Source organism: Elephantulus edwardii, unplaced genomic scaffold, assembly GCF_000299155.1.
Source record: "Elephantulus edwardii isolate Elephantulus edwardi_28Jun2011 unplaced genomic scaffold, EleEdw1.0 scaffold00137, whole genome shotgun sequence".
In the NCBI taxonomy this organism is placed as follows: domain Eukaryota; kingdom Metazoa; phylum Chordata; class Mammalia; order Macroscelidea; family Macroscelididae; genus Elephantulus; species Elephantulus edwardii.
Genome location: NW_006399887.1, coordinates 2,124,843 through 2,143,101, shown reverse-complemented (window position 1 = coordinate 2,143,101; position 18,259 = coordinate 2,124,843). Strand labels below are relative to the sequence as shown.

At 40.4% G+C, this 18,259-nt stretch overlaps 1 protein-coding gene across 1 annotated transcript in view; it reads left to right on the top strand.

The window, feature by feature from the left end:
• Positions 1-18,259, top strand: part of CWH43 (cell wall biogenesis 43 C-terminal homolog (S. cerevisiae)) — a 116,793-nt gene that overhangs the window by 9,708 nt on the left and 88,826 nt on the right. The window contains exons 3-4 of the mRNA XM_006894177.1: positions 7,611-7,731; positions 8,583-8,737. Coding sequence (XP_006894239.1) covers positions 7,611-7,731; positions 8,583-8,737 — 276 coding nt within the window. The remainder of the gene's footprint in view (positions 1-7,610; positions 7,732-8,582; positions 8,738-18,259) is intronic.

Below are 18,259 nucleotides of genomic sequence, written 5' to 3'. Positions count from 1 at the left end.
CTCTGATACACCAACCCCTATTGCCCCAGTTATTGCATCAGTCCATCTCATCCAGGGTCTTCTTTTCCTGCACTGTCCCTCCACCCTTCTGAGCATAATGTCCTTCTTCAAGGACATCTTCCTCCTTGCCATGTGCCCAAAGTATATGAGACAGAACTTCAAATTCCTAACCTCTAAGGAGAAACTTGGTTTCATTCTCTCCAAGACAGACTTATTTGTTTTCTTGGTGGTCCATGGTATGTCCAAGACTCTTCTCTAGCACCACAACTGTCCCATATTATTGTTGTTGTTATGTGCTGTCGAGTCACCTGTGTCTCATAGCAATCCTACGTATATTAGCTCTGAACCCTGCTCTATCCTGAGCCAATCTACCATCTCTGACACACCTACCCCCATTACTCCAATCACTGAGTCAATCCACCTCATCTAGGGTCTTCACCTCCTGCACTGTCCCTCCACCCTCCCAAGCATGATGTCCCTCTCCAAAGACTGGTTGGTTCCTCCTTGCAACATGTCTGAAGTGTGCTTCAGACTCCTTGTCTGGTTTCATTCTCTGCAGGATGAACCTGTTTGTTCTCTTCATGGTCGAAATGCTCAAGGCAGAAAGACATTCTTTATTAAATAGCTCCTGTGGCCTAATGAGTAGGAAGCTACACTGCCAGTTTGAAGGTGCAAGTCTTTAATCTGCCGACTGTTCCATGACAGAAAGACAGGCAGTTGCCTCACATTTCATTAACTGCCTCTGAAAACCGACTGGAGTGCCAGCTGTGAGTCAGTTATCCCTTGGTTTAAAAAAAAAATTCAAGAAATATTTCTGGTTTAAGATTTAAAGATTATCTCAAGACAGTACTTTCAGGAGTTCATCCAGCCACAGTGGCTCCAGGAAGATTGCATTTTTGGAGAATTTGGACTTCTACTTTTTGTTCCACTCTCCTTCCCACTTTGGTTAAGACTCTTTTGCAGTCTTGAATCAAAATGTCCAGTAATGGTAGCCATTATCAGTTGTTCCCGCTCATGGCAAAGGAGACAGTTGTTTATAGAGGCAATCAGGCATATATCCCGTTTCCTCCTTCTATTTCCTGACTCTCCTTCTTCTATTTTTCCAAGAGAAGAAGGGCTAATTGTCATATCTTGGATTTAATAGTTGTTGTTCGGTGCCATTAAATCCAGTGTGACTCACACCAACCCTATGAAAATACAGATGTGAACAGTATCTAACTTGTGCCATCCTCACAATCTCTGACACACTCCAGCTTGTTGCTGCAGGCACTATGTCAATAAACCTGGTTGAGGGTCTTCCTCTCTTTTGACCCTCCACTTTTCTAAGCATAATGTCCTTCTCCAAGGAATAGCCTCTCCTAACAACATGCCCAAAGTATGTGAGATGAAGCTTTCTTGTCCTTGCTTCCAAGGAGCACTCTGCCTGCAACCTTCTCTAAGAAGCATTGTTTGTCTATTGGCGGCTGTTCAGTACTCCTCTCCATCATAGAGTAGAGATCACTGAAAGTGCCTTCTTTGAAATGACAGTGTATTGAACAGTTGTTGGAACAGTTTTCATTATTCAAATCCAGCTCCGGTTCAGTAAATTGGATATACAGGACTGACATTGGATAAGTCTGGAGTGGGTATGTCGTTTGATTGGGAATCTTCATATTTCTTTCTCACATCCTCCCTCAGTAAAAACCTGTCACCTTGAACAGAAGTAGCATTGTATTTGGGAATGTGGAATGATTGGTGAAAGTGACTCAGAGTTGACAGTGTTTACTAGATACTCTTGCAGGGGGCTGTTGAACTTGGTTGATGTAAACAGAAGCTGAAGAAATCCCATGATTTGCCATAAACTCTCTTCAGATGCTTCTTAAGGATGGGAGACAACTGTGTTTTAAAGAGTCCTGAGGATATTTATCTTTTACTGACTATGGAAATGACATCTTGAACTATGGCAAATGATAGATAATATTGGGAAGAATGGAAATGCTGAAACACTTAACTGTGCTCATATAGAAACTATGAACAGACCAAGAAGCAGTTATTCAAGCAGAACAAGGGAATAGTGCATGGTTTAACATCAGAAAAGGTCTGCATCAGGCCTGTGTACTTACACTATCCGTATGCTGAGCAAATAATCTGAGAAACCAGAGTTTATGAAGAAGAATGTGGCATTTGGATTGTAGGAAGGCTCATAAGCAATCTACCATATGCAATGACACTACCTTGTTTCCTGAAAACAAAGAAAATGTGTTTACTGATTAGCTCAGAGACTATAGATACATGGATTAAATCTCTACATAAATGCAAACTTAATGCTGTTCTCCATCCAGTTTCTGAGAAATCTTCCTAGAAGGAGCCTTGGAGCTACCAGTGGATTTGAATCTCTGGAGCACAACTTGCTGTGGACAGTGCCACCACAGCTCTCTCAGTTCAGCATGCACCAAAAATCCTCACAGCTGGGCCAATAGACAACATAATGACAGTGGAAATAACATTGATGTTATCAAGGAGTTCATTTTACTTGGGTTCGTACCACAGCCCATGGTAACAACACTCAAGAAATCAAATAGTGTATTACATTGGAACATATGCTTAGCAAAGGTTGCTTTAAGGTCCTGAAGAGCAAGAATATCACTTTGAGGATTATGGTGGAGTGCCTGATCCAAGCCTTGGTATTATCGCCTCATGGCATGTGAAAGTTGGAAGAATTGGTATCTTTGAATCGTGACGCTCATGAAGATTATTGACTGCCAAAAGACCTGTCGTGGGAGTAGTGCAGCCAGAGTGCTCCTTAGAAGCAGGACTCGGGAAACTTAATCTCATGTACTTTGGACATGGTATCAGGAAGGTCAAGTTCCTAGAGAAGGACATGACGCTTGGTTAAGCAGAGGATCAGCAAAAAAGAGTGAGCCCCTCCACATCAGTGATTGACACATGGAGGCAACAGAGGCTCAAGCACAGCAGAAATTGTGACGACAGCACCAGGCATTTTTGTACAACAAATACCAGTGCATTGTCATACAAAGAGGTACAATAAGTCAGCCCACTGGTACTTTACAGCAGCAGGAGCAATGGCAATAAGGTATCCTCATTTAGTCTTAGAGAAGCATATGTGTTGCATTCTATCTCACTTCTGCCACTACATATATTAATTACTTACATATCTCTTATATTAATTACTTATGTAATCAAAATCCCTGGAGAGTGGAAACAGTTAATGTACATGGCTGCTAACCAAAACATTGGAGGTTCAAGTCTACCTAGAGGTGTCTTTGAAGACAGGTCTGGCAATCTACTTAATGAATGAATGAATGAACAAAAAAAAAAACACAACCCAACCAACACCACAGCTATTAAAAAACCCTTCAGAGGGGAATTTTGCTTCCAGTGGGAAAGAAGAAGCAGAGAATGTAGTACATGTCCTTTGAAGCCAGATATTCCTGCACCAGCCAGTCAGACTGAGATGTGGATGAGAGCTGTAGCAACAGTGGCACCGGATAACCAGAGGCCAGTGTGAGATGGAACTGTCATCAGACTTCTGCCCCTAGGAGCCCGAGCCAGGGACCTTTTGGCCATGCTTGCTGGAGATTGTGGGTAGAGGAGAGATGTCCTAATTGTTAGGACTAAGAGAGCTTTGGAATGCTGACTTAAAGCTACAAGGCTGAAGGTCAGAGGCCCTGTGAGCACACTTGAGAAGCTACCTTGACTAAAGTATTGCATTCTGTTGCCAACTTGAATTATAATACGTCAACTTCCCTAGTAAACCAAAAAAACATGAAAGAGGATGAAATCCTGTAGAACATAGTTCTGCTCTGACAAACTTGAGGTCACTATGAATCAGAATCAGTTTAACAGCAATTAACAAGCAATTAACTGTAAAGATAGATCACACTTTTACTGATTTACAGTTTTTATCCCCTTAAAGATTTTGACCTTCTTTGTTGTTGTCAAATGCCATTGAGCCAACTACAACTCATTGTGATTCTGTGAACCTTGCCCTATCACGATCCCATCAGCTCCACCATCCTCAGTTCCTCCAGCCATTGCTGCCATCACTGTGTCAGTCTATCTCATTAAGGGTCTTCTCTTTGGATGACTCTACCTTTCTCAGCCTGAATTCTTTTTCCAAGGACTGACCCCTCCTGTCAGCATGCCCAAAGAATAGAGAAGGAGTTTATCCACCTTTGCCTTTAAGGAGAAATCTGGTTGCGTATCTTCCAAACTAATTTTATGTGCTGTCAAGTCACCTGCAAGTCATAATGACCCCAGCAGCTCTGAACTCTGTCCTATCCTGAGCCAGTCTCACTGTCTCTAACACACCTATCCCTATTACCCCCGATACTGTGTCAGTCCATCTCCTTCAGGGCCTTCCTCTCCTGTGCTGACCCTCCACCTTTCCATAATGGTGTCCTTCTCAAAGGACTGTTCCTTCCTGGTAACATGCCCAAAGTATGCGAGATGGAGCTTCAAAATTCTTGCCTCCAAGGAGAAATTTGGAGAGGTTTCAGCCTCTCCAGGACAAAACTGTTTGTTCTTTTGGCAGTCCATAATATGTTCAACACACTTCTCCAGTACCACCGCTCAACAGCGTCTACCCTCCTTCTGTCATCTTTAGTCATTGTCAGGCAGGCAATCACAAGTGTTGCCAGTGATGTGGATGTTGGAACCCTCCGTGTTATGCTGGAGAAAATGTATAATTGTGCAGCTGCTTTGGAAAAGTTTGGCAGTTCTTTAGTTAACACTCTTCTAAAAAGTTGAAGATAGAGCTACCCTATGACTAGCACTTCTTCTAGGTATATATTCCTAAGAGAGTTGAAAGCAGATTAATAAAAAAAAAAAAGAATTTAAAATAGATTGTGGGGAAAACCTACTTTACACAAATGTCTATGCCAACTTTACATATAATAACCTAACAGTGAGATTATTAATAGAAAAACTATCAAGTTCTCTTCACTTTCAGCAAGCTAGGTTGTGTCATCCAGATAATGAAGATTATTGAGGAATCTTACCCCAATCCTGGAAGCGGGAGTGGCATCTAATTCCTAAACAACATGTCTCTGTGAACCCTATGAACTTGGAGAAATGACAATAGTTTTAGAAAGGCTTCAGGTCTTTTGTTGATAGGGTCACTATGAGTCATGCTTGACTCAATGGCAATCAACAACAACCACAGCCCCAGTCCTGAAGCCATGTTTTCCTTCACAGAGTTCAGCTTCTCGAATAATTTGCTCAGCATACAATAGCAAGTACAACACGGATGCCTTCAAAATAGATTGCATCTCAGTGTCAAGAAAACAAACCCCTCATCATTGGAGTGATAGACAACATCGTGATAGAGAAAGAATCAAGACTATAAACGATTTAATCTTAACTTAGATCCACAGTCAATACACTTGATATCAGCAGTCAGGAGATCAGGAGATGTATTGCACTGGGAAAGTCCATGGTCAGGGCTTCTCCAAATTCTTGAGGAGGAATTCTTTTGGTTTGAGGACAAAGGTGTGCCTGAATCAGGCCATGATCATTCCAATCACTTGCTGTGCTGCTGAGAGCTAGACTGTGAATAAGGATGACAGAAGAAGCAGCCTTTGGACTATGGTGTTGTTGAAGAGTGCTGAAGATCCATCCCATGGGCTGCCAAATGGACAAACAGAAATGTCTTGGAGAAGTTGCGGCCTAAGTGTTCTTTAGAGGCAAAAATGATGAGGCGTGATCTCACACAATTTGGACGTGTTGCTAGGAGAGGTTATTCCTTGAAAAGAGACATCCTGCTTGGGAAGGTAGAGAGTGGTGAAGGAATGGAAAACTCTTAGTCAGGTAGATTGACACAGTGACTGTGGCAATTGGCTTGAGTGTGTTAGAGATTGTGAAGATGGCATGGAATTGGACAGTGTCCAGAATGCTTGTTTGTAGGGTTGCTATGTATGAGCTGTTGACTCAGTGGCACTGAACAACAGTAGTGAAATGACTATGAGCTGATTGATGTATAGACATAGTGATTCATGAATAACAAAGTCTGATTTTTCCATGCTATAGAATATTATTCAGTGATACAAAGTAATGAATATGCCATGAATAAACTTGAGAGAGAAAAAAAATATACTAAGTGAAAAAAACCTAAACACAAAATGCCACATATTGTATAATTCCATTTGCATGAAATGCCCCAAATCGTTTACTCTTTAGAAGCTAAAACTAAGTTCATGATTGCTAGCTAGGGCCGGGAATGGGTACAAGGAACAATGGGAAGTGATTGCTACTGAGACAGGATTTCCTTTTGGGATGCTGAAAATGTTCTGGAATTAGAAAATGGCAAATATGGCAGAGCTCTCTGAATTTTGTAGCATATTGAACAATAAAAAATAAATTATGTAGTGTATGAAACAATCACAAAATAATTTTTAAGAGAAATTGATACAGGAGTTTGTTGGATCAGTGGTTTAAGTTCTTAGCTGCTAACTGAAAAGTCAGTAGTTTGAACCCACTAATTGCTCCTATATATATTAATTTATGGCAGAAAAAGACATGGCCGTCTGCGCCTATAATTATTACAGCCTGGGAAACCTTTTGGAATACTCTCCTCTGTCACATTGGGTGAGTCAGAATCAACCTGACAACACACATGCACACATATCCTATTTCTATCTCTGTAGTATGTAGGTACGTAGAGGGAGAGATGTGTTGTTAGGGGCTTTTGAGTCAAGTATGACTCAGTGTCCCTGTGAACAACAGACCTGAATTTTGTTCTCTCTTGTGCCATCCTCATCATCTCCGTCACACTTGAGCCCATTGCTGCAGTCACAACATCAATCTATCTCATTGAAGGTCTTCCTCTTTATCACTGACTCTCTACATTTCCAAGCAAGTTGTCACTTTCCAAGGAATAGCCCCTTCTAACAACGTCCCCCAACTATCTGAAAGAAAGCCTTACCATCCTTGCCTCAAAGGAACACTCTGGCTGCACTTTCTCCAAGACATAGCTATCTGTTCTTCTGGAAGTTCATGAGATACTCAGTACTCTTCTCTGATACCACAAGTCAAAGACAATCTACTTGACAGCAATGGATTGGGGAGCTCTGGTGGCCACATGAAAAGAGGCTGCATTGCAATCCTGAAGGCATGCAGCTTGAGGCACTGCCTGTTGCCCTGCGGGAGAAGGATGGGCAGTCTCCTCCCACGTTAGTAACAACCCACCGGAGGGTCAGTTATGGGTCGGCTCCAATTCTAAGGTACACAACAAAGATAGATAGATAGATAGATAGATAGATAGATAGATAGATAGATAGATGACGCAGACATAGATATCTTTCTATATAGATATGTATATAGAAAAATAAACTCAAACCCTCTGCTGTCAAGCAGATTCTGACTTAACGATGATCCTTCATTGCATTTTTAAGTCTATGGATCTTTATGGTAGAAAACTGTTTATGTTCTTAAATGGAATAGCCGGTGGATTTGAACTACTGACCTTTTGGTTAGCCTAACTATACTAGGATTGTGTGTGTGTGTGTGTGTGTGTGTGTGTGTGTGTGTGTTCCTGAGCATCACAGGTGCACATCATCAAGTACAATGTGTAATTTTCAGAAATGTTTAGCAATCCACCCGTCTGTTTGCAGGCAGCATAGCCTCCTTCCAGGCTCCAAATGCCAGACTCCGACTGATGGTCCTCTCCCTTGGTGTCTTTTCCTCGCTTCTAGTGCAATCCGTGACTTGGTGGTCAGGAAGTGGCCTACAAAGGTACGGTTGGGGCTTATGCTCTTGTGGACAGACAGGTCTGATCTGTTACCATAGAGACTGTGAACATCAGAAAGTCCAACTATATAGTTCTTAGTTTTCTTACCTACTTTTCATAGGACCTTCCAAAGGAGCCCTTGAGGGGCTTTGGAAGGCCCTATGAAAGTAGTTGAGTGCTTGGCTACTAATGGAAGGATTGGCAGTTTCAACCCACCTACCACTCTGTAAGAGAAAGATGTAACTGATTGCTTCTATACAGAGTATAGTTTGGAAACCTTTTGGGGGTAGTTCTTCTCAGTCCTGTGGGGTTATTTTGAGTCAGAATAGACTCCGTGGCATTGGATTTGCTTTATTGGGAATGTGTTCTTGAGAGCTAAAACATACACACACATTCTCTCTCTGTGTCTTTCTCCTCTCCCCTCCTCTCTTCCCTTTCCACAAAACCAGAATGTGACTTACTGCCATTAATCTCAAAAAAGTCTCAAGTTAAAGCATTAAAAACAAATCACCAAATACAATTGTGAAATAGAAGATACAAAGGTTAAATTGTATGCATTACTACGTCTTATCAAGAACAGTCTATCAGATTCTCATTTCATGAAATAGAACTAATGAAGAACATAGCACAGTGCTACACATGAGCGATTTCTTTTTTTCCCCTTCTATTCAATCATTGTTGCACATTTTCTTCCCTGCCCACTCCTCCCCCCTAGTTGATTTTTCTCTTTGAAAAGTAAAAAAAAATCCCGAACTTTTGTTATTATACAATCCCCCCTCAGTTCAGTTCCCCATGCAGCTCTCATTCTGGACTCTTGGCACATGAGCAATTTCTAAACATGCTTTCACACTTACAGGTACCTCAGGATCTGGGGATTCATTTTAGGGCAGTTTCTTCTCCTCATTCTCCGCATCTGGTGCACTTCTCTAAACCCGATCTGGAATTATGAGACATCCAACAGAGTGATTCTGACACTAAGTGCCATCGCTACCCTGGATCGTATTTGCACAGGTATTTAAGATTTTTTTCCTCTCTTGAATAGTTTACTTTCTTCTCGAGATGTAGCATGCCTTGAAAAGAAAACTGTGGGGGAAAAATTGTTTTTATGGACTGCATCTCTGTTTCAACTTCTTTTCCCTTTGAAATCATAACTGGGGCACCCATTGGGCCACAGTCTAAACTGTAAGCACTATAGTCTGTTGAGAGTTGCGCTGGTAACTCAAAGCCCCTGCCTCTTTGGAGGTTCAAATCCACTAGCGGTTCTATAGGAGAAAAATGGTCAGTCTCCTGTATGATTTACTACCTCCAAAACCTGAATGAACGGTCAGCTATGAGTTAGTTCTGACTTGATGACAAATGAATTTGAGTTTTTTTTCCCTGACAGAGCAGAAACAAGAAAAGTGAACTTATCACTGTTGAATTATTTCCCACTCTGGGTGATCCTGAGAATATCAGAGGAAAACTACACTCCACAGGGTTTGCAATGACTGTGATCTTATGAATGTGGAATGCCAGGTATTTCTTTGGCAGCACCAATGAGTGGATTTGAACCACCAACCTTTCCATCTGCAATATCACGGCACCTTTTATACAGGGTTGTGACTGAATTGCATCACAGTGGCACTGGGAGGGAGGAATCACAGGGCTCCTATTCCTGGTTCACTCCTGCTTCCTCTTCCTCCTTTGTATTTCTCACTAGAACTTTCCAGGATGCCATTCTCAATCACCCTCACCTCCACATGCTCTCCTGTGTATCTCCAACACTGGAAAATGACTCATCAACTAGGGCTATAGAACTACCAATTTGTTGGGTTTTAGTGTTTTTAATCTCCGACCGTTCAAATATATTTAAGCTCTACACTTGAAATTTGCAATCTGGCACACTCATACCACCTTTCTAATCACACCTGGAGTGGCTCTCTCTCAGACATACAGAGACCCAACTGTGAGTTTTGCTTTCTAGGCTAATTTGAGACCTTTCTAAAAAGGAAGGAGAAGTGTTACTGGATTCTGATGAACTTATTCCTGGCTTTTTGTGTGACTCTCAGTGAGCTACTGTTCGTTTCTTGAGAGGAAGAATCTCACAGACTAGTGGGAGTCTGTTAACTTGGTGTGAACAAAGCACTTGTTAATTTTCTCTCTGGCCCCAACTTTGGCATGAAATGAGGAGTGAGGATGGGGAACATCTTGCATGTAATTTGACCAGCTAACTTTATTTTTTAGAACATGTAGAACTTGTCTAGGCCCCAAATATGTGCTTTATAACTTTTAAAAAATATTCTTTTAGAGGCAGAAATTCAAGCCGCGTGTTCACAAGTACAGCCAGATAAGTATCTAAACTCCAGGGTTCTGATTGTTTGCACCTCCCACCTTGAGTTTTCTTCTGTCTCACTTCTGTTTTAAATCTATGTGACACCATTGTGGGCTCTTGATTCTGTCCTCTGATTTGCTCTCCTACACCTCCAAGTACAAAACGCACTCATGATGACCTTGTCTGTGTTAGGCTGTTCTTTGTGTGTGCCATAATTCTACTGACTTTTCAGAAGTAGATTGCCAGACCTTTTTCTGATGTATCTTTAGGTGGATGTTATTGCTGTTATGTGCTCTCAAGTCGGAACCCACTCATAGCTGACCCTTCAGCAGGTTTCCGAGGCTGTAAATCACATCAGAGTAGATTGCCCACCTTTCTGCTTCAGAGTATCTGGTGGCATCAAACCACATGCCTTTGGGGTGACAATCTAACTTCTTACCATTAGGCCACCAGAGCTTCGCTTCTGGGTGGATACAAACCTTCATCCATTTGGTTACTAGCCAAGGATGTTTTCAGCAAAGTGAAGTTTAGATAATCTCTCTCTCCAAATACTCGCTGTTCAGCTTCCAACCCCAGTCTCTCTTCTCTCTTCTCTTTCCCTCCCTGCGAACCCCAGCCACAGCTCTTGGCCTTCTTGCTCTGGCTCCTGTGTTGGCAGAGCAGCTTTCTTTCTCCTCGTGAAATGGGTGCCCACCCAACAGGCGGACCCTGAAGCACGCTTCCATTCTGCACAGCTCTTCACAGTTTTATAGAGCAGCTGTCTGCCCACGGGCTCTGGTCCCCTACAGAGGAATGTGCCTGCTGGCTATTGAGAAAAAACATATTCTTCATATTGCATTTATTGTGTTCAAAGTCATTAGTTCTATGAATGAAGACTCCTTGGGAACGAGACTGTTAGGTTAGGTATGTAGTTACATACATAGGCACTGGAGCCAGACTGCTTATACTCAAATCCCAGTTTCAAAGGCTAAATTAGCTTTGTGATCTTGGACAAGTCTTTTACCTTCTTTGTGTCTGAGTTTTCTAATCAATAAAATGAGATTGGCAATGTTGTTTTATACAATTGTTATAAAGATGCAACGAGTTAATGTAAACAGCAGAAAGCAGGGCTTGGCGTGTGTGGTTGTTAGATGTCATCAAGTCAGCTCCGGCTTACAGCGAACATTTGTAGATCAGAATGAAACGCTACCTCAACCTCACAGCCTCTGTTGTGTTTCATCCCACAATTGGCAGTCACTGTGCCAATCCGTCTCCTTCAGGGTGTTCTGTTCTTCCACTGACCGTCTGCTTTTCCTTGCATGATGTCCTTGAGCAAGTATTGCTCCCTTCTCACAACATACTCAAAGTGTGTGAGAAAAATCGTCCTTAATTCTAAAAAACACTCTGCACTTTTCCTAAGACAGATTTGTTTATCTGGAAGTTCACAATATATTCAGTATTCTTCATCAACATTGCCAGTCAATGGCATCACTTCTTCCTTTTTTTTGTTGTCCAACATTCATATGTATATGAAGCAAATGAAAATACCTTGAGTCAGGCCACCTCAGTCTTTAAGGAAACCTTAGGCTTTAAAACAAGGTGTATCTCACTGGGAAAGTCTGTGGTCAGCAACCTCTCCAAATTACTGAAGATTGATGATGTCAGTTTGAGGACTAAGGTGCATCTGATTCAGGCCATGGTCTTTTCAATCACTTACTAGACATCTGAGAGCTGGAAAAAAAAATTTAAAAAATTAAGGGTGTTAGAAAAAGAATTGATGCTTTAGAGTATCATCTTCTCTAGCCTTTCCCATTTTATATAGTATTTTATGGAGTGATTGCTCCTGAGTGCTGCATAGTATTCTATTGTGTAAATGCACAATAATCTCTCAATGCATCCATTTGTTGATGGGCATTTGGGCTTTTAATATATCATTTCCATTGTGAATAAGGCTGCTATGAACATAGGTGTACAAATCTCCGTTTGTTAAAGGTACTTAATCTTTAAACTGACACCTTTGCTTTTTAGTACATTAAAGAGGTATGTGAAAACAGATTTATCTAAGGCAATAAATACATTGTTTGATTTCTTTTTAAAAATACTGATTTATTTACAAAGTTCAAATACATTGTTTTTCACACAAGATCTTTTCCATTTCCTTCACACACACCCCCCATAAAATTATGCTACCCTATGTTTAACACTGCCTCCCACCCGGCCCATCCTAACCCTATCCCCACTCCCCCTTGGATCCTCATTCTCATTCTACAATAATGGTTTTGCACAGTATTTGTCCTTATGGGACTGAGTTAGTTCACTCCGCATAATGCTTTCCAGTCCCTCCCAAGTTAGGTGGTTGTTGTTACGTGCCATCAAGTTGAGCACAACTCGTAGTGATCCTATGAACAAAGGTCTGAACCCTGTTCTATCCTGCACCATCCTCACACTTCTTGACACACAAGAGCCCATTTCAGCAGTCACTGTGTCAATCCACCTGGCTGAGGGTCCTCCTCTCCTTCACTGATCCTCCACCCTTTCCAAAACATCAAGTCCTTCTCCAAGGAATGGCCCACTCCTAGCAACATGTCCAATGTATGTGAGGTGAAGCCTTATTATTCTCGCCTCCAAAGTGCCCTCCAGCTGCACCATGTCCAAAATGTATCTGTTTGTTCTCTTGGCTGTCCGTAGGATGTTCAGTGCTCTTCTCCAACACCACAGCTCAAAGGCATCAATTCTTTTTCTGTCATCCTTATTCAAAAGACTATGGCCTGAATCAGATGCACCTTAGTCCTCAAACTGATATCACTACTCCTCAATAATTTGCAAAGCTTCGCTAACTGCAGATTTTTCCAGTGCAGTGCATCTCCTTATTTCCTGACTGTTGTTACCAAGGGTGTTAATTGTGGGTCAAAGAAAGATGAAGCTGTTGACAGTTTCAATCTCCTCTCCATCCATAATGACACTGCCTATTGGTCCAACGTTAAGAATCTGCTTTCTTGACATTGAGATGCAATCCACACTGAAGGTTACATCCCTTGATTTTCTGCAACAAATGCTTCAAGTCCTCCTTACTTTCAGCAAGTAAGGTTGTGTCATCTGCATACTGCAGATTATTGATGAGTCTCCCTCCAATCCTGATGCCACATTACTCTTCATAGAGTCCAGCTTCTTGAATAATTAGCTAAGCATATAGATTGAATATGTATGGACCCAAGTCAAGTAGTAATTTACAAAATATTGCTCCTGAATGCTGCATAGTATTCCATTATATGAATGTACCACAAGTTCTCAATCCATTCGTTTATGGTAGGACATCTGGGCTTTTTCCACGTTCTTGTGATAGTGAATAACACTGTTATGAACATTTGTATACAAGTCTTCATTTGAGCCTCAGTTCTCATTTTCTTGGGGTATATTCCAAGCAATGGAATAGCTGGGTCAAATAGAATTTCTATGTTCAGCTTTTTGAGGAAGTGCCAAACTGCCTTCAAGAGTGGTTGTATCAATTTACAGTCCCACCAACAATGTATAAGAGTTCCTATATCTCCACACCCTCTCCAACATTTATTACTTGCTGTCCTGTTAAACTTTGCCACTGCTACTGGAGTGAGATGATATCTCATTGTGGTTTTAATTTGTATTTCTCATATTGCCAGTGATTTGGAGCATCTCTTCATGTTTCTGTTGGACATTTGAATGTTTTCCTTTGTGAAAATTCTTTCCATGTTTTTTACCCATTTTGTAATTTTGTTATCAGTCTTTTTCTCTGGAGGCCCAGCAGTATTCTATAAACTTTTATTATGAGACTCTGTCTGAGATGGTATTGCTGAATGTTTGTTTCCAGTCAGTAGGCTTTCTTTTCATGCTTTTTTCTGATATGCACAGGAATTTAATCTTTAGAAAGTTCCAGCCCCCAATTTTATCTTCTTCAGATTGTTCATTTCTGGCTGTATTTTGGCAGTCTCTTTATACCATAGATTAGGCCTTCTAAGCTTGATCTGTTTGTCTGTTCTAAACTTTATGGTTTGGGGCTTTACTCTCAGATCTCTGATCCACTTTGAGTTTATTTTAGTATAGTGTGTGAGATGTGGATCCTGTTTCAGCTTTCTGCAGTTAGCAGTCCAATTTTGCCAGCACCATTGTTGAACAGGTTATCATTTCCCCATTTTATAGGTTTGATTTCCTTGCCCAATATCAGATGGGCAATATAGATGGCTGGGTCTGTTGCTGGGTTCTCTGTTCCATTGGTCTATGTGCCTCTCATTGTACCAGTCCCATGCTGTTTTGGTTACTACCACTGTGTAGTTGCTTTTGAGGTCAGGTAGTGCTATGCCTCCCACTTCATTTTTGTTTTTCAGAAGTGTTTTGCTTATTCGGGGTCTCTTACTTCTCCAAATAAACTTGACAATTTTCTTTTCAATCTCCTTGAAAAATGAATTTGATATCTATATTGTGATTGGTTGAACATGTAGATTGCTTTTGGTAGGATTGCCTTTTTCACAATATTGAGTCTTCCTAACATGAACAGGGCACATTTTTCCATTTCTTTAGATCTTTTCTGTTGTCTTCCAAAAATGTTCTGTAGTTTTCTATGTATAGGTCTTTCGTGTTTCTAGTTAGTTTCACTCCCAAGTATCTCAGTTTGTGGTTAGCTATTGTAAATGGTATTACTGTCTTGGTTTCCTTTTCTGAGTTCTCTTTGTTACTGTAGAGAAATTCTACTGATTTTTGGATATTGAGTTTATATCCTGCCACTCTACTAAACTGGCCTACTATCTCTAACAGTTTGTTGGATTTTGTTGTTTTTGAGTCTTTGGGGTTTCTATGTACTTTATTTTATCATCTGCATGTAGCAACTGTTCAACCATCTCTTTGCTGATCTGGATGCCTTTTATTTCCTTCTCTTGTCATATTCCCTAGCTAGCACTTCCAGTATAACATTGAGTGAAAGTAGTGACAGTGAGCATCCTTTTCTTATCCCTGTTCACAGAGAAAATGGTTTTTAGTCTTTCTCCATTGAGAATGATATTGGCTCTTGCTTTTGCATATATACTTTTTACTAAGTTGGGGAAATTCTCTTCTATTCCACTTTTGCTGAGTGTCTTAATCAGGAAGGAGTGTTGGATTTTGTCAAATACCTTTTCTGTACAAATTACTAAGATCATATTCTTAGGTTCTTGTTATTTACTTTGTTAATATGATGAATTACATTGATTGTTTTTCTTATGTTGAACCATCCTTGCATACTTGTTATGAATTCCATTTGGTCATGGTGAATTATTTTTTGGATGTGCTTTTGGATTCTAATGGCTAGGATTTTGTTAAGGGTTTTTGCATCTATATCCATGATAGATATTGGTCTTTAGTTTTCTTTCTTGGTAATATCTTTGTCTGATTTTGGTATTACGGTTATATTTGCTTCATAGAATGACTCTAGGAGCGTTCTTTCTTTTTCAATTTTTTAAAATAAATTGAGTAGAATTGGTGATGATAAATCCTCTCTGAATGTTTGGTAGAATTCTGCTATCAAGCCTTCTCATCCAGTACTTTTCTTATGGGAGATCTTTTTTATGACCTTTACAATTTATTCCTTTGTGCTGGCTCTGTTCAAGTGTTCTATGTCTGTCCTTGTCAAACTGTGCAGGGCATGAGTTTCAAGAAATTTATCTATTTCCTCTGTTGTTGCTGTTTGCCGTTGAGTCGCTGGTGATTCATCGTGACCCTATGTATAACAGCCCTAAACTCTGCTCTGTCCTGTGCAAATTGCATTGTCTCTGACACACCTACCCTGGTTACCCTAGTCACTGAATCAGTCTATCTCATAGAGGGTCTTCCTCTCCTGTACTGTCCCTCCACCCTACCAAGCATGACATTCTTCTTCAAGGACTGGTCTCTCCTTGCAACATGTCCAAAGTGTGCCAGACAAAGTTTCAGAATCCTTGCCTCCAAGGAGCAGCCTTGCTTCACCCTCTCCAGGACAAACATGTTCATTCTCTTAGCAGTCCATGGTATATTTATTACTCTTCTCCAGCACCACAGTTCAGAGGCATCAATTCTCCTTCTATCATCCCTAGTCATTGTCTGGCTCTCTGATGCATAGCAAGCAAAGACTGTATCAGGATCACCTTAGTCTTCAGACTGACATCATTGCTCTTCAGTACATTGGAGAGCTCTCTAACCACAAAATTTCCCATCGCAGTATGTCTTTTAATTTCCTGGCTACTTGTGCCAAGAGTGTTGATTGTGGAGCCAAGCAAACTAAAGCTGTGTGTTGCTGTCTGCTGGCAACTTAACAGTGACACCCTGATGGAAGTAAGGACAGCAGAGATACATCACTCTGGGAGAGGATCAGAGGGTCAATCCAGCTCAATTTTATTGGGGTCTGCAGTGCACTTATATACAAGCATGTAAACAGGAAGACCAAATAGGGTGGGCTTACAGATGTGGGACATGTGAATTGGTTAGGAGAACCTCAGCCTTGTGTAGACTACTCCCAGCTCAACAGATGCAACAGCCAACTTTCCAGGTGGCGAGCTTTCTCAGGCCGGTACAGCCAAACACAGGGGAGATTTCTCTACCCCATATTAAAGGCCATTGGGAGGCTTGCACTTATCTGGAGCTTAAGTGATCTGTCTTGGCCAGAGGCCCTCTCTTCCTCCCCAGTGTTCCCCAACAGCTGTGAACAATCTCAATCTCTCCATCATCCATCATTTCCTCTAGGTTTTAAAATTTATCAGAATATAGCATTTCATAGTATTCTGATATTATTGATTTAATTTCTTCTGGTTCTGTTGTGATGTCACCTCTCTCATTTCTTAATCTGTGTCTTCTCTCTCTCTTTTTTTCCCCCCTTTTGTTAAGTTTGCCAGTGGTTTGTCAATTATACTGACCCTTTCTAAAAAATAGCTTCTGGTCTTATTGATGGTTTCAGTTTTTTCTGTTTTCTATCTCATTGATTTCAGCTCTTGTCCTATACTTTCTCTTCTTCTAGTAGCTGTAGGGTTAGATTGTTGTTCTCTTTTTATTTGATGAAGGTGGTGCGTTAGATCATTGATTTTTCTTTTTTCATCCTTTTTTACGTATATGCCTATTGGTATGAACTGAGGTTTGGGTATGTTGTATTTTCATTTTCATTTGTTTCAAGGAACTTTTTACATTTCATTCTTTATTTCTTTTATAACCCAGTCATGTTCTAGCAGAGAGTTAAATTTAGCTTCCACATGGATGGTTTTGTAAGCTTTACCCATCTGTGGTTAACTTCTAGTTTTATGGCATTAGTAATCTGAGAAGATACTTTGTATTATTTAATTGTTTTTTTTTTTAATTTATTGAGGCTTGCTTTATGTCTTGATATATGATCAATTCTGGAGAATGTACCATGTGCTCTTGAGAAGAAAAGTGAACTGAGTTTTAGTTGAGTACTGTACCCTGAATATATCCAAAATGTTGAGTTGACTGTGTATTTTAGATCTTATGAATCTTTGTTGAGTTTCTTTTGAGTTGACTCATCCTTTAGTAATAGTGGTGTGTTGACATCTCCTACCACTATTTGATGCTGTTTATTTCTTTCTTCAATTCTGGTAATCATTGTTTTATGTATCTTGCAGGTCTATTATTTGGTGTATAAATGTTGACCATGGTTGTGTCTTCTTGATCTATTGTGCCTTCGATCAGTATGTAATGCCTATCTTTATCTTTTATGATGGTTTTCATTCTGAAATAGATTTTATCGGAGATTACTATTGCCATTCCTGCTTTTTCAAGGTTGTCATTTGCTTGGTATATTTCTTTCCAGCCTTTGATTTTGAGTCTGTCCTTTTCTTACTTTTTAGATATATTTCTTGTAGGCAACATATTGATGGGCCTTGTTGGTTTTTTCTTTTAAACCCATTCTGCTATTGTTTTCCTCTTATGTGGTTAATTTAGTCCATTCACATTAAGTGTGATTATTGTCAGGCCAGGTTTTACTTTTGCCATTTTGCTGTATTTCTTTTTCTGTTGTTTCTGGTTACAACAGTCCATGTACTTTCCTTTGGTATTTCTGTGTGAAGGACTTCACTTAAAATTTCTTGTCATTTTGGCCTTGTTTTCATAAATTTCTTATTTCTTTCTTTTCTGCAAAGGATCTCTTTTCTTCTTCCTATTTGATAGAGAGCTCTGCTGGATATAGGATTCTTGTCTGGCAATTTTTCTTTCCATTTTTTTTATATGCTGTCCCTTTATTTTCTTTTTTCTATAATTAT